At 54.5% G+C, this 14,544-nt stretch overlaps 1 protein-coding gene across 3 annotated transcripts in view; it reads left to right on the plus strand.

Moving 5' to 3' along the window:
• Positions 1-781: 781 nt before the first annotated feature.
• Positions 782-14,544, plus strand: part of RXRA (retinoid X receptor alpha) — a 103,446-nt gene continuing 89,683 nt past the window's right edge. For 2 of the 3 annotated variants that reach the window (XM_082067983.1, XM_082067985.1), the window contains exon 1: positions 782-1,071. In XM_082067983.1, coding sequence (XP_081924109.1) covers positions 1,044-1,071 — 28 coding nt within the window. In that variant the 5' untranslated portion in view covers positions 782-1,043. Of the gene's footprint in view, positions 1,072-3,793; positions 3,922-14,544 lie in introns of those variants that run through there. The other variant, XM_082067984.1, reaches the window with a different exon arrangement.

Raw genomic sequence — 14,544 nt, forward strand, 5'->3', positions numbered from 1 at the left:
GTCCCTGGTGTCATCCCAGGGCTCCTGTGTGACCCTGCCACTCCCCACCGTGTATGAGCAGCTGCGGCCGTGGACCGAGCCTGTTTGTTATGCACGTTATGGCCATCAAGAGTGCGGGTCGATAAGATGTTTAATATGCTTCATGCATAGTAGAGTCGCTTTGGTCCATCAAGTTGCTAATACACATTCTTACAAGGCTGAGTATCATTTATTAAACCCGCAGGCATGCTGGGGAGGGGGGAGGCCAGGGCCCTGGGAAGCAGCCAGTGATGCTGGGGGGGTGGCACCCGCAGTGCTGAGGAGGTGAGAGTTTGCAGGCGAACCGCACGCGCACAGAGAGTTATTTGTTGTGCCTCATTTATGGGGAAAATGAAATAAATCGCGGCTTTGAACGATGGGCTGCCGTGTGACACAGCCCGGGGACAGCGAACAACACTGGGGGGTCTTGCTGGCTGCTGTGAGCCTGGGGACAGCTGAGGTTGCTCAGCATCACTCGGAGAGCACATTACCCTCCACAGCGCTCCGCACCCCTTTAAAAAGAAAAACAACCAAAAAATTAATTTTGTATTATAATTTTCTTTTCTTCCCCTTTCCCCACGGGTTAAAAATAACCGCGTTGTTGTTCTCCCCGGCGGGCCGGGCGCGGGGCGGCGCTGCGCGGCGGGGCGGGCGGTCGCTGCGGGGCGGTCGCGGCGCTCGCTCCCCCCTTGCGCGGGCCCCGGCGCGGAGCCGATCGCGCCCAGCGCAGCCGAGCGGCGGAGTTACATTGTTGGGAGTTTGCAACAACTCCGCGGCCTCGTCTGCGCGCCCGGCGCTGCGCGGGGCCGCCGGTGCGGGGCTGCAGCCTTCCCCGCCTCCTCCTCCTCTCCCTCCTCCTCCTCCGCCCCTTGGGCTTTTTTTTTTTTTTTTTCCGCCCCCTTCCCCCCTCCCTCTCCCCCTTTCGCTTTGATTTCGCTCTCCTCCCCTCTGCGCGCCCTGCGTGTGTGTGTGTTTTCTCGCCGCCGATCACCACCAAGCCCCTTGGCATGAGTTAAGCACCAGCTATGGACACCAAACACTTCCTGCCACTGGGTGAGTTTTGTTCCGAAAAAGATTCTCCGTTCCTACGGCGGGGCGAGGTTGGGGGGGGAGGGAGAGAGGAAGGTGGTTAAATAAAATAAAATAAGCTCCCGACTTGCCCCCTCCTCCGCTTCCCCTTCCAGCTGCTCGCTCCGGGGAGGCAGCGGGCGGGGGATGCGCTGCGCCCCTTCCCCGGGAAGGGCGGGCGGCCCCGCGGGGAGAGTTGGTGTCAGCGCCGGGGAAAGTGCCGGGCGGGCCTGCCCCGCGTTCCCCGCTCCGGCCGCCTTATTGGACTTGTTATTTTTCTGTATTTTTTTTCTTTATTTTATTTTTGCGAGGCGCAGCCGGGGGAGGGGGCGGCGGGTCCCGGGCCGGGCGAGCGGTATTTTCAAACGGGGCAGCGGGCACCCGGGCTCGGCCGGGAGAGCCCCCTCCCCGCCTGGGGCCAGTTCTGCGAGAGGGCTTGGCAGCTCGCAGCCTTTGCTCCCCCTCTTGCGTTGCTCTCTCGGCTATTTTGGTCTTTTAATTTTATTTAGAAATCATTTGTTTTTCCTCCCTCCCTGCTGACACATGGGCGCGCAGGGGGGTGCGGAGCGCCCGTGGGGACCCCCGTGCTGTGCCCGCATCGTCCCTCGCTGGCAGCTCCCAGAACCCGGCACAATTGGGACTCTTCTGCCTTTTTGTTTTCTTTATTCTTTTTTTTTTTCTCCTCCCCTTTTTAGTTACATTTTAAAACCCATTTCTAGCTGGAGTTTGCCATGGTTTGGGTGACTGAGTCAAGTCCTGGCTTGCAAGGGCGAATGCCTCCTCGCGTCTTGGTTTCAGGAGAAGCAATATTGCAGAGCTCGGTGTTCGGGGTGGAGGGAAGAAAAGTTTTTAGTCAACTATCTGGGCGCCAAGTGCAGGCGAGGGGGAAGAGGGACAAATCCTGCCATCTCTGCCACTGCTCAGCATGGTGACGCGGGGGCTTCCAGCCTCCGGCTGAGCAAGCCCGTGGCCAGTGATAACATGCACGCCGCCTTCCCGGGGCTTTAAATCTGTGCACCACCTCTCCTAGCTTGTGGTGGTGTGTTTCATTTCTTTTTTTTTTTTTGAGGGGGGTGTTTTTTTTCAATAATTGTAATATTAGTTGTTCCTTTTTAAGAGCAGAATAAATACAAACACCATCACAAGGTCCCCAGCCGGCCCTGGCCCCTCGGGGTGTTTTGGGACTGCTGTGGTCTGGGGGCTTTGGCAGGGAGAGCCCTTTGGGCTGGCTGGTCTTCAACTGGCATCTGCCTTCCCTCAGAATCATGGTTCACAGTGCCCCTCGTTGTTTTGGCTGTGGGGTGGGAGATGCTGCTGTTGGTTTGCCCAGGGTCGCTGCTGGGGCTAAAAACATCTCACCTGCAGCGTTCCCTGGGGAGCAGGTCCAGCTTTAGTCAAACCCGCTCCTGGGTTTTAATGCAGGTGTCAGGGATCATCACAAACACCCCCACCGAGGCAGAAAGTGTCGATCTCTTGCCACGGAGAAGTGTTTTAATCTTAGGGGTGGCTGTTGTGGGATTTACATTTCAGGTGATGCTCTTGTGGAAGACAGTCCAAACCTCTGATGATATGGGCAGGATCAGGCCCCTATGCATATACTTAGATTTTCTTTCAGACCTGAGCTCTTAAGCTGTAGATGCTAAATAATGTGTTATTAGTCATGTTGACTTTGACAGGGGAGGAGAGGGGGAGTGTGTGTCACCTTGCTGCTGGCTCGGGTAAGGATTTTCACGCTGGTGCAAATGAAAAACAACTGATTTATCTGCTCATTTATAAACGTATGGGTGCGTATGGCGGGGAGAGGGTGGGTCTTGCAACATGCCGTGCAGCTCACCGCGAGCATCCAGAGGGAAAACAAGGCAGCCACCCCAGGACAGCAGTGACAAAGGGGGTTATAACTTCACATCGCTGGTTTAGGAGAAAATTCAGCTGCTTTTAGAGTGCGTGGCCTGGGTCTGCTGGGTGTTGTGCTCCTGTGGAAGTGACTCCTAAACTTTATCCACTGGCCTCTGGACACTGATGGCTGGAAAACTCAGCTTTGGTGGTAAGGGCAGTGGGTTCTGAAGGTTTTGGCGGGGGAGATCTTGGTCCTGCTCTGAGCAGGGGAGGCAGGTTGAGCCTAAAAGTGTGTCAGCAGTTTGTAAAAGTGACGCGATCCTTGGGGAGTGTGAACAGAGACCTTCCCAGTGAAACCAGAGCAGAGCTGGTGGGGCCATGGGACCTCGGTGCTTTTTGGACCTGGGACCCGAGTTTGCAGAGTGCCAGGGTGTTTTGCCAACCCTATCCCATGTCATGGTTGCGAGCTGGTCTTTGCAAGCCGAAGGGAAAAAAATAGCCAAGCTTGTAGGGTTTGTTTGCCTGCACACCAGTATGGGCCTGAACTGGGGAACAGCAGCAACTGGGGGCCAAAGTCAAGGTCCATTCCTGTGTGGCCCCATCAAAATCTCAGCTCAGTTGGGTCTAAAAGGCATAACCCGGTGGAGGTTTCTGGCCAAGTCCTGCCCGTGGTTAGACTCGGATAACCCCGCTGATGTCATGGGTGGAAGTGTGGCCAGCGCTGGGCACTTTTAATAGTAGTATCTCATTTTCCTGCTTGCCTTGGGAGCTGCTGGCAGATGCCAAGCAGAGGCTCCTTGTGAGGACAGCATGTCCCCGGGCATCTCCTGGGCTAGACACCGTCATCCTGTGGCTCTGTCTGCTTGTCCCCATCCCGGGAAGACCTGCAGCCTGATCGCAGGGTCTGCGGCAGTGGGGCTATTCACATCTGCCCCATCTCTGCCCGCATCTGCCCCATCTCTGCCTGCAAGCGGAGTGTGGATACCACCGCAGCGCTGGGTGAGGTTTATGAACATGGGGGTCTAGCAGATGCTGTCTGGGGCTACAGATCTCCCTTTGCTAGGTTTGGAATGAGCGGGGATGTCTTGCTTTTGTCCGTCTGGGTGGGGGCTGTGCTGTGCTGAGTTTTCAGGAGGAAGAAAATCAAGAAAAAGCCGTCACACAAGTGCTTTCTGAGGCTGGGGGGCTCCACATCTCCAACCTGGTGGGGTGCATGTGCCGAGAGCCAAGTTGGGGACTGATGTGCAAACTTGGTTCTTTGAGCAGCTGCTTGTTCCCAAGGCTCTGACCGTTGAAATCCCTTTATTGCTTCATTTCCTTCTTTGCCCATTCTCCCAAGAAGGTGGTAGCTCCTGGGGAGCAAAAAGGGGATGGTGAGCTCAGGGAGCGCTCGCTCGAGGCTCAGCTTCATGTGGGGGGAAGAAACAGTTAATGGGTGTCTGAGGCTGGTGCTTCCCTCCCGGAGGTCAGTTCACCGGGTTGCAACCTCTGCGAGTCCGTCTTCCCACCCGCGCAGCCGTGCCAGGGGCGGCTGCAGCTGCTCAGGATGTGGGGTGAGAACTGGCCGTGCATGGAACACCTCTGAGAAAAACAACAAAACAACCCCTTGTGTCCAGCTTGGAGGGGACCAACCCAGAACGTGGGGTGGAAGAGAGCGTGGGAGTGTGAGCATCCTTGAGGCATCTTCATCCCGCGTCCCCTGGCCTTGCTGTTGCACAAAACCCAACGCACATTGGTGGGAGTTCATGTCTGTGTTGAGACCTCAATTTTTCTTCCTTTAGCTTCAGAAATTTACAGCCGATATGAAAATCCATAGGGAGGAAAAATTCTGAAAGGTGCAGATAGTGTCACGGCTTGTCTGAGCATCCCTGCGAGGAAGGAGGATCCTCCGCCCCACATCTGGAAGATGCTCTATGGGGCAGCTGATGCCGCACCAGAGAGGGGCTACCTAGGAGTAAAAGATCATCATGCCCCGGTCTCTTTTGCTGAAGCAGAGTGTAGGGCTTGACCTCTCCCAATTGACATATGCAAAACAAGCTGGGAAGGAATTTTTGCCTCTTTCAGAATCTGGGCTGTGACAGTTAAATAAATCCTCCGAGGGTCCCTGAGTTTACTCTGTGTAGTCCTGCTGTGTTGGAGAGAGCGTTTGTGTTTCTCGTATTTAGGGCATTTTATTTATTTAAAAGAGAGCGGGGGAGAAAGCCACAGAATTTTAGTTATTCATTGCAAATATTATTATTGGCATTTTGCTCCTGTTGAAAAAAAAAAATCAAGGGGGAAATCAAAACATTTCACTGGAAAATACACCCTGGCTTTGTCCCACCCACATCTTGAAGGCGAAAATAAATATTTATTAAGAAATGGGTTAAAAACCTTTTTGTTGGAGTATTGTTTTCTGGGAGCAGAGGTGGATTCCCATGTGCCAGAGCCCGGCCACCCAGTTTATTATATATTTTTTAAATTATTTTAGCTTTTTTTCAAGATGGTTAAGAAAAGAAACTGTGGGTGCCGTGGGGCAGAGGCTTTGGGATGTGCTTTGGTCCTGCCTCTTGCACAGGGTGCTCGTTCCGATGAGCATCCCAGTGTCTTTCTGGGGGGACCATGTGTGAGCAGGGTATTCCCCCGAGGCTGTCGGCTGCCTGAAATCACCAAATCATTCTTGCTATAAATATGCTGTTACCCCGCCGTGGGAGGTGCTGAGACGGCAAGAGGCGGTGGCCCTTGGCGAGGGGCTCATCCGGGGGTGGTGGCGATGGAGCGGGGATTCTCGGGGGGTCCCTGCCCCCCGACCGGGCTCCTCTCTGCTGAGCTGGGCTGCCAAAGCCAGGGACACCTCAAACCAGAGCTGGATATTACAAGGAACTTTTCTGCGAGCTCCGTAACCTGATTGGGCTCTAATTAATCTTGTTCTCTGGCTCTGGTCCCCAGCGTGTCTCCCCATCATCACATCCCTTCGTGGGTGAAGGATCTGAGTCTGTCTTCCCTCGGCCGGTGCAGTGCAGGGATGCTCGGCCGGAGCTGTGCAGGGATGCAGGGATGCTTGGCTGGTGCTGTGCGGGGATACTCAGCCAGTGCGTCGCAGGGATGCTCGGCTGGTGCAGGATCCAACCCAGCAATTCCATAATTGCTTCCTAAAAGGCCCAGGTGGGCTCTCAAAGTCAGTCTAGCTCCAAAGCAACCGAGGCGGGGAGGGCAGTCTGGGTGGTTTTATTTTAATTGATTTTGTCAGGAGTTGCTGTATTTTATTACATTTAAAGACTAGACTCTGGAATAACTTTGAACGCTTTGACACGCACACAAAAAGCAGCTTTCTGACATTTTCCTCTCTGCTTGTCTTTTATTCTGTTTCTCCCCTCTCCTCCTCCTCAAAGGGAAGCGTGTGCCTGGAGGGAGGACGGGGAGGAGGGAGGAGCGCTTGTGTCTCTGCTCCAACATCAAGGCAGCGCGAAGCAGACGAAATAATATTGCAAATAAGGATTTAAAAAACCCTACAGAAGGATCCCCACACATGCCAGCCAGCTCAAACTGCTAGAAGATTTTTTTCAGACAGAAGCAATTTAGCCTGGGAAAACGCTCTATTGTTGGGATGGAGACTGACTGTGAGAACTTGCCTTTTCTGTCAACGTTTCGCTTAGAAAATGCAAAGCAAAGAAAAGTCAGGGAAACAACCTGAGTTTTTATTTAGAGAAGACAGAGCATTTCAAAATGGAGGGTGTTTTCTGAGATAAACAGGGAACAATTCCCTTGCAAGAAAGGGAAGAAAGGGTTCAAATTAAGCCCAAATGCAGCTCCCCTCCTTTGAATTTTTGTTTAACATGGAGTTAAAAAATAATCCTGTTCAAACAGACCACTCATAAGCATAAAATGCTTGAGTGTGGTGTGTGTTTTTTTTCTTTCTTTCTTTTATTGTGATCTACAATAAAAGTTTCAAGGTTGCACCTCGGGGCGGTGATTCTGATCCCAGCCCTGTTTGCGCCAGCTCCTGCCCCGGCACATCAAGCGGGGACGGATCTTGCCTTGAAAACTCAGAGTCTGTCCCGATGAGACAGATACGGGGTGGGAAACTGAGGCACGCGGGTGCGTCTCGGTGCCGGCGGAGCTGGGAACGGGGCCCGGAGCGAGGGCGGCGGGCGGTTGTGAAACCTCGGCTGGAGGTTTCACTTCCAGCCCTGCGGATCAAATCCTGCTGGGATCTGAGCTCCGCGGGGCTCCCGGTGGCTTTGGAGGGTCCCAGCCCCTGGTTGCCAAAAAGAACCTCAAGTTTGGCCTTGGAGCAAAGAAATAAGGTTTGTGTGTAAACCAGGTGCTGCCAAACCAGAAGACGAGGGAGAAACACCTTAAATATTTGTTTTATTGAGCATCGGGGGCAGGGGTAGCATCTGCTTTCTGCTCTAGTGGAAGATGGTTCTGTGGGCGTTGCTCCTCATTTCAATCCTCTTTTTATTATTACATTTTGGATTAATCTCATGGTTTGGTGGGCCCCGAGTGGAGGTCACTGCTGTGTTTGGGTTTGGGTCTCGTCTGAGCTGTGACCCTTTCCCCGGCTCGCGTCGGATGTGAGAGCACTGCAGGGAAAAGAGATAAAAGGTGCAATACTGGTATTTGTGACCAATAAAATGGTAATGGGATTCCCATCTGGTTGTTACTTTTCATGGTCTCCTCTTTTGTGGAGTTTCGGCTTTCTTTAGGAAAAAATAAGGGGAGGGGGAGCTGAGGGCAGCGCTGGAACCCCCCGAGTTTTACAGCCCCTCGGCTCCTGGGGCAAATCCTTTGTGCTGGGGCTGCCAGGAGCGGATTAGGGAGGGATGTCCCGTCCTGTCTCGTCTCAGCTGGTTGTGCAGCTCTGGGTGCGAAGGCAGAAACATTTGATGATTGTTTTTCCATTTTTGGCTGACGAGTGAGTGCTGGAAAGTTTGGTGGTGTTTTTTTATGGGGGTTTGTATATGTATATATATATATATGTATTTTTTTTTCTGTGAACTCTGTGGGCTGCTGCGAGACTATTTTGTTGTGGGCAGCGCGTCTCCTACATGCCCATTATTACGGAGTCGGAATGAGGCAATGGCCGGCGTGAAGCAAGAGCGGAAGGAGAAGCGCGGGAGAGCGGGTGCCGAGATCCGCCTGGAGATGCCGAGGTGACGAAGCGGGTAGCCGGGGTTGGCACAGGGTGCGATGGAGGAGGTTTGATCCGAGCGGGTGAGACGGTGAGCGATGGCAAAGGCACGAAGGAGCGTAGAGCAGGGAGGTGCAGGAGCAGAGCTGGGGCTGTTACATTGAGCTGGGGATGATGTTTTGGCCACCCTGGGGGGTGCGAGGGATGGGTGACAGCACCTTGGCAGTGCTGCAGCATCCCTGCCCTGCACCCGAGGATGTGTGTGCAGGTGGTGGCTCTTGCAAAACAGGGAAAAATAAAAAAGAGATGCCCTTTCCACACTGACCATCCATGCTGGACTCCCTGTCTGCCCCCACCTCATCTTTTGCTGTCCTGTTTGGGTAATATGAGTGGGTTTGTGAGGCCGGGGAAGCCGAATAGGAGCCATGCGGAGGAGCCGCGGCCTCTCACACCAGTGAGTAGATAAAATGGGTTGTGCCAGAGATTCTCGTGCCATGGCGGGAGGTACATGACCCCGTGTTGCTTTGCATCAGTGTTGTAGCTGCTTCTGGAGACCCCCCCCAGCCGCCCTGACCCACACCCGTGGGGCTGCTGCAGCCCGGGGGGTGCTCGGTGGGGTACCCGGGGCTACAAGCAGAGGTCCCTGCGAGGGACCGGGCAACTTGAGCAAGTTGAAAAGCGCCGTCTCGGAGCTCCGCACCTGCGTGGCCAGCCCTCCCTTTTGACCTGCACTTGTTCAAGTGTGACTTTCAATTGATCATAAAAATCCAGCGTGATTCACCGCGCTTCTGCCCTCCAGCCTGCCGGGCTCCGTCTCTCCACATTCACTTAGCGTGAGAGAGCAAATTGCCCTCCAGTTCATCCTCCCCGTTCTTAATGGGGAGCCGTTGCTTTCTGGATCTGCTCCCCCCCGTGCACTCTTTGAATTATGATACGTTAGAGATGGTGGCTTAGCATTTTAATTTAATTTTCTCTCTCTCTTTTCTTTTTTTCTAGTTTATTTATTAAGAAAACCCATTTCAATGCAAGCTCCCAAACATCAGGGTGGGGAGGGAGGTGCAGCTCCCTGCTCCATCCCAGCACAGACCCCGTGTGCGTGCGTGTGGCTCACAGACAGTGAAATTGCACCCTAGAGTTATAAAGCAATTGTCTAGCTCAGCAGCAGAATGAGCATGAAATGGTGCAGAAAGCAACTAAATAAAATTGGGTAAGGCAGATGCATGAAAATAATGACATCTCTATACCATAGTCAGGCGCACTCGCTCCTTTGCGCACACGCAGATAAACTTTTATAACAGACTTTGCATTTATTTTCCCAGGAAACTCTGCTGAAATGGAGCGTTAGTGTGGTGTGAGCCCCCGCGCCCCCTCTCCCGTGTTTCTGGGGCCATCATGATGTGCATCGCCTCCCCTGCTGCTCCCCCCATTCCCTTTTTTGTTCTCAGGGCAGGATTTTTACGCTCAGCCAAACACCAAAACGATAACCTTCGCGACTTCGTTTTCCTCGGGCTGTGGCTGCCGGGCTGGGGGGTGCGGCGCGCGGGTGGCTCCTGGGGTGACCTGCCGCCTCCCGTGCAGATGGGACAACAAGATGCTTTCCTGGCTTGCCCTTGCTTTGGGCTTTTCTCTTTATTCCTCCCTGGATGGTGGCAGCGGTAAGGATGGGCTGTTGCACGGAGCTTTAGGACATGAGAGCAGGGATGGAACCCCCAGGTTGGTGCATTGGCTGTGTCCCCGCATCCCTCCTCCCTCGCGATGGTGGTACCGCTTCCACCCTCCGTATTTTTCTGGCTGCAGTTTAAAGCCCCCGAAATTTGGAACCTGAAGAGTTGTTCAGAGGGCTCGGCGCTGAGCTGGTTGTGGATCCTTTCGCTCTCTCTGTAAGGAAAATTGAGTCCATCCTTTGCGCCGCTGTGCTGGAGCCTGCGGCTCACGGCCCAGCGCCTTTACAGCAAAACCTGTCTCTGATTTTTCCTTTGCTGGGACGTCTCCCTGGGGTCCCAGATTAGCCGCTCTGGTGCTTTTCCTGCTGCCTCCCCGTCACACACAGACCAGCGTGGATCCCACGGGTGGCCGGGAGCGCGTGTTGGCTGCACAGCGCGACACCGAGCGCGGCAGCGTGGGACACGTGCACGTTCCTCTGCTCGCTGCCTGTGAAAACCCATCTCTGGAGGGAGGCAGAGGAGGAGGTTTCCCTGCAGAGGTTGCTCTGGCTCCGGGCAGATGGATGCCAAGGCCCTGCCAGCACTTTGGCTGGTGCGGAGGCACAGCAGCGGAGCAGAGAGCAGGGAAGTGCGCGCAGGCAAAAAATCAGTGCGAAGGCATAAATCAGGGCGAGAGTGAAAGGTTAAAGAAATCCAGAGGAAGCGGAGAGATGTGCGTGATGGAAAGGGGTTTCCTGTACCTACGCGGGCCACCCAGGCTCCCTTCCTGTCAGGATAAACCTGCTGAAGCCAAAACTTTCTGCACCCCTAAGCAAATTATGGTCTGCTGGATGGGCACGCTGCGAGCAAGCCGTGCCAGCCGCTGTGTTAATACTTTGTGCTTTACAGTGTGCTCTCCCTGGGTGTCTGTGCTGGTATTTATAGGATGGCTGGGCACTTGGCCGTTTGACTGTGTGGGATGGAGCTCGGGGAGGGCAGGATGTGATAACTGGTGGTGGAAGCTGTGCTGCAGCCCTAAATTCCACATCATCTTCACTGCCTTCCTCCCTGGGCTGGTTTTCTGCTGGTGAGGCTGCCCTGTGCTCCTCATCAGGGACCGGACATCAGAGGTGGCTCTGGGAAGAGTTAAGGCTCCTGGGACAATTACCTGCAGGCCCCCCATTTAAGCACTTAGGAAGGCTTAGCTGTGATCCCTGCCAGAGATAGCCTGGCCCCTGGCCAGCTGATACCTATTGTTTGCAAATGTCAGAGACTTTATCTAAACAGCGGTTCAGAGCTGGGGCTTGCTGGGAGCAGGAATCCCAGATGGGCAGGGGGATGCAGGGACTCACTGCTGAGATACACGCAGGGCAGCACCGAGTTGCACCCCGCCAGCAGGTTTCTCTGCTGCTCATAGGGTTGGCAGACACAGATTTAGTTCGTTAGGGTTTTTTGCCTAAGTTTTGAGTTGTATTTTGGTAGCAGTGCTGCTGTTTCCTGCAGCATCGGGGGCTTTGCCTCGGTACAGCTCTGCCTGGGGGTTTCACCCTCCTCTCTCGAGGGGAAAAAAAAGGCAGTTCCCGTGGGGCAAGTTGCTCCCTCTTCGTGTCCCACCTGTAGGGCAGGTTTAGGCTGTGGAAATCAGAGGCCATCGGTCACCACGGGGTTCGTTTAGCTTGGGTGCTCGGTTTTCTCATCTTTGTTGTTTTTCCGCCTGCGCCGCGATTGCCGAGGGGCGTTCGGTGCCGCTCCCCGCAGGCAGCGCGGCCGCGTGTGATGCCATGGGAGCCAAGGCTGGGCGGGCACACAAAACCACGTCTGGCTTCTCCAGCGAGGTTTCACAGCCTCTAGGTGTGTGCAGGCAATGTTGCAGGGCAGGGATTTCTTGCAGCAATCCCTGGGTGGCAGATAACAGCACCGTTCCCATCTAAAGCCCCCACCTACGCAAATGGGGAGGCTCCTTCTCTCCATGCACCTTCCCAAAACCCTGTGGCAGCACAGGAGGTGCGGGGATGAGCCGAGCATCCTCCCAGGACTCTTTCTCGGAGTGGTGGCGTTTGCTCCCAGACGCTGCCCCGGCTGCCATGGGGTCCAGCCGGGTGTAGCTCAGCTGTGCTCTGGTGTCGGGGGAGCCCAGAAGCTCTTTTTAGGGATTCACGAGCAGGTGGGCTCCAGTATACAACCAAAGCTCATCCCCCAGAGCAGAGGGCTGCTCCCAGTCCTGCTCGAAATGTTGGGACCCCAAACCAGCCCTTTGGAGGGAGGAGAGTGTGTGTCAGGGCAGAAAAATGCCCGTGTGGATCGGGGTCCTTGCCGGTGGGAAGGGGTGAGTGTGGGGCCGGCGGTGCTGGGTGCGGGAGGTGCCCGTGGGGCAGGAGCAGCCGGTCCTGCCAGTTCTCCCTGCGCAGGGACATCCCCCGAGCTGCAGTCGGGCTGAGGGCTGATCCCGGGTCCCTCTCTGCCACCGCTTCCCCAGGTGTCCTTGTGCAAGGTCCGGTTGTCCCTTGGCTCCCAGCTGGGTGACAGGGTAACGCTCTTCCTTGCCTGGTCCTGGTGGCTTGATTGTAAATCTTTGGGATCAGAGGCTCTGTGCTGGGGGAGGCGCCCAGAGAGCCTGGGAATAAAAGCTTGCTTTGCATGGGAAGGGAAGGCGAAGCCCACGTGCTCCATAATTGAACGCATCTTTATGAATTAACAAGGTAGAAGTGACTCTACCAAAAAAACCCAACTCAATACATTGGCCTACTCCTATAATTGTCAGTGGGGAAATCATGGGCACGTGAGGGCTTGCAAGCGAGTGATTAAATCTGCAGTTTTATATCAAAACCAGAGGAAATGAGGCTCCCAATGCTGCCTGGCCCCACACTGGGGGTCGTGGGCGACCCTTTGGCAGAGGAGCCTCTGGGTGCTGTGGCTGGTGTGGACCCCCGAGTGCTGGCGGGATCAGCAGCATGGTATTGATTTCATCGAACGGGTTCAAGATCACATCAGCTTAACTAAGGACTGAGATTGACCTGGGGTGATTTGCTGACTTTATTATTAAGACGATGATGTGGCTGGGCTGGGGGAGAGGGATCTTGTTCCCATCTCTGTGTAGTGGGATGGCTCAAGGAAGGACTGACATCTTTTCCAAATATTCATTGTGCCTTTTGCTGTGAAGAGGTAAAATCCTGAATGTACCTTGAAGGAGCATTAGGAGAAGGGCTTTCCATCCCAGCTCTTGGCCCTGCCAGTAGCTGCAGAAGAGGAGTATTATAAGGACCTATTCATCATTGCAATTATTTTATTAAGAGTACACAGTGTGCTTGGGAGCTGGAAGAGATGGAGCTTTGGGATGTTTTCAGCATTATAAATACTGGTTGGTTACATCACCCAGCTTTTAAAAAATGGTATGTGGAGTCCTGGTGAAAGAGGATTTGCAGACAACCTTGGCGAGGAGAGCTGGGTGTCTGTTCCCAGCAAGGGAGGGCAGTGCGACTTCTGCCCTCGCATCTCCCTTGGGACCAATGGGGACAGAAATCTGGGGACTCAGGGGGGAATTTGTGCTTGGTTTGAGCTTGAGATGGATGAAACAGCTCCCTGGGGGCACCCACATTGTCACAGGAGGTGGGTTAGCTCCTCTGGCAGAAACACGATGGCACACCGCTGCTCCTCACTTTGCAAATATTCCACATAACCTCAAGCTACCAAAACCCAAAATCCTGCTCTGAGGCCAGTTCTGCAGTTTTCTGTCCGGTGTGGGGCCCTGCATGTTTTGCCGCGGCTGTCGGCCTCGGTGGCACCTCGTCCTGCCGCCGTGGCGGCGGGTCCCGTGGCGAGCTGGCACCTCCATCTGCCTTATCACACCCGCGCTCCGGGGCTAAAGTCCACGATGGGAAAATGCCCGGTGGACTTTTAACTGACGTCCTCAGGAGAGCCCAGCTTAGAAACTTTTAACTGTTTCATGGCGATCTCCGCTGGAAAACAAAGAGGGAACTGGGGAGAGGGTCCCCACGGTGGGGGTTCACTTGTGGCCGCGCCGGTGGGTGATGGGTTTGTCACTGCATGTCCCCACTGCTCCGCTGGCTTTGCTGTCATACCCAGCTGTGCCATATACTGTGGGCCCCCCAAAATTCGGCTTTGGGCATTGGAGGCTGCAGCAGGGTCACCGGACTGTCCTGGGGACAGCTCTCGGTGCCCCTGCCCTCCTCCCCGCGCTCTCCCTCCTGCTGCGTGGCCTGAAAAGATGAACCCTGTTTGCCGGCGAGGGGTTGGGCATCGCTCTGCAGCATCCATATCAATGGGAACCTTCATCTGAAGCTTGAAAGGAGACTTGGCTGCTTTTCTTTTCTGTCCTGTATTCTGGTTTTGCCTCCCGCAACAGGCACCTGGGTGCCCGGAGGGGGTTATTTCAGCATCTTCATCCTTATTCCTCTTGCCCTTTCCCTTGCTTTTGTTTTGCCTTTTCTTAAGTTTTTTTTTCCTGTAAATTGTGAATCTCATTCGCTCTGGGTGGGTCTGCAGACCCACTCACTGGCCCAGCGCTCGAGCGGGGAATATCGGTGCTTTCCCATCACTCCAGCAAAACCAAACAGCCGCCTTCCATGTGTCACGGGCAATTGATCCGTCTGCAGCGGGGACAGGGACAGTGTGTGCTCAGTACCAGGGCTTTGCAGGGAAGAAATCAGTGCAAGCAGTGGCAGTGCAGGATTTGTGCCTGTTAAGCCCAGCTTAGCGTGGGATGCCATGCCTGGCAGTCCCTGAGGCACGAGCGGTGCCCTCAGTGGAAGTGATTCCCGGGTGAGAAATTCCTGCTGTGGAAGCCTTTATTACCGGGCAGAGCTAGGTTTGCTTTGTTTATCATCCATTTACTTGGTTTTGGAGACA

Source organism: Streptopelia decaocto (assembly GCF_964273445.1).
Source record: "Streptopelia decaocto genome assembly, chromosome: 17".
NCBI lineage: Eukaryota > Metazoa > Chordata > Aves > Columbiformes > Columbidae > Streptopelia > Streptopelia decaocto.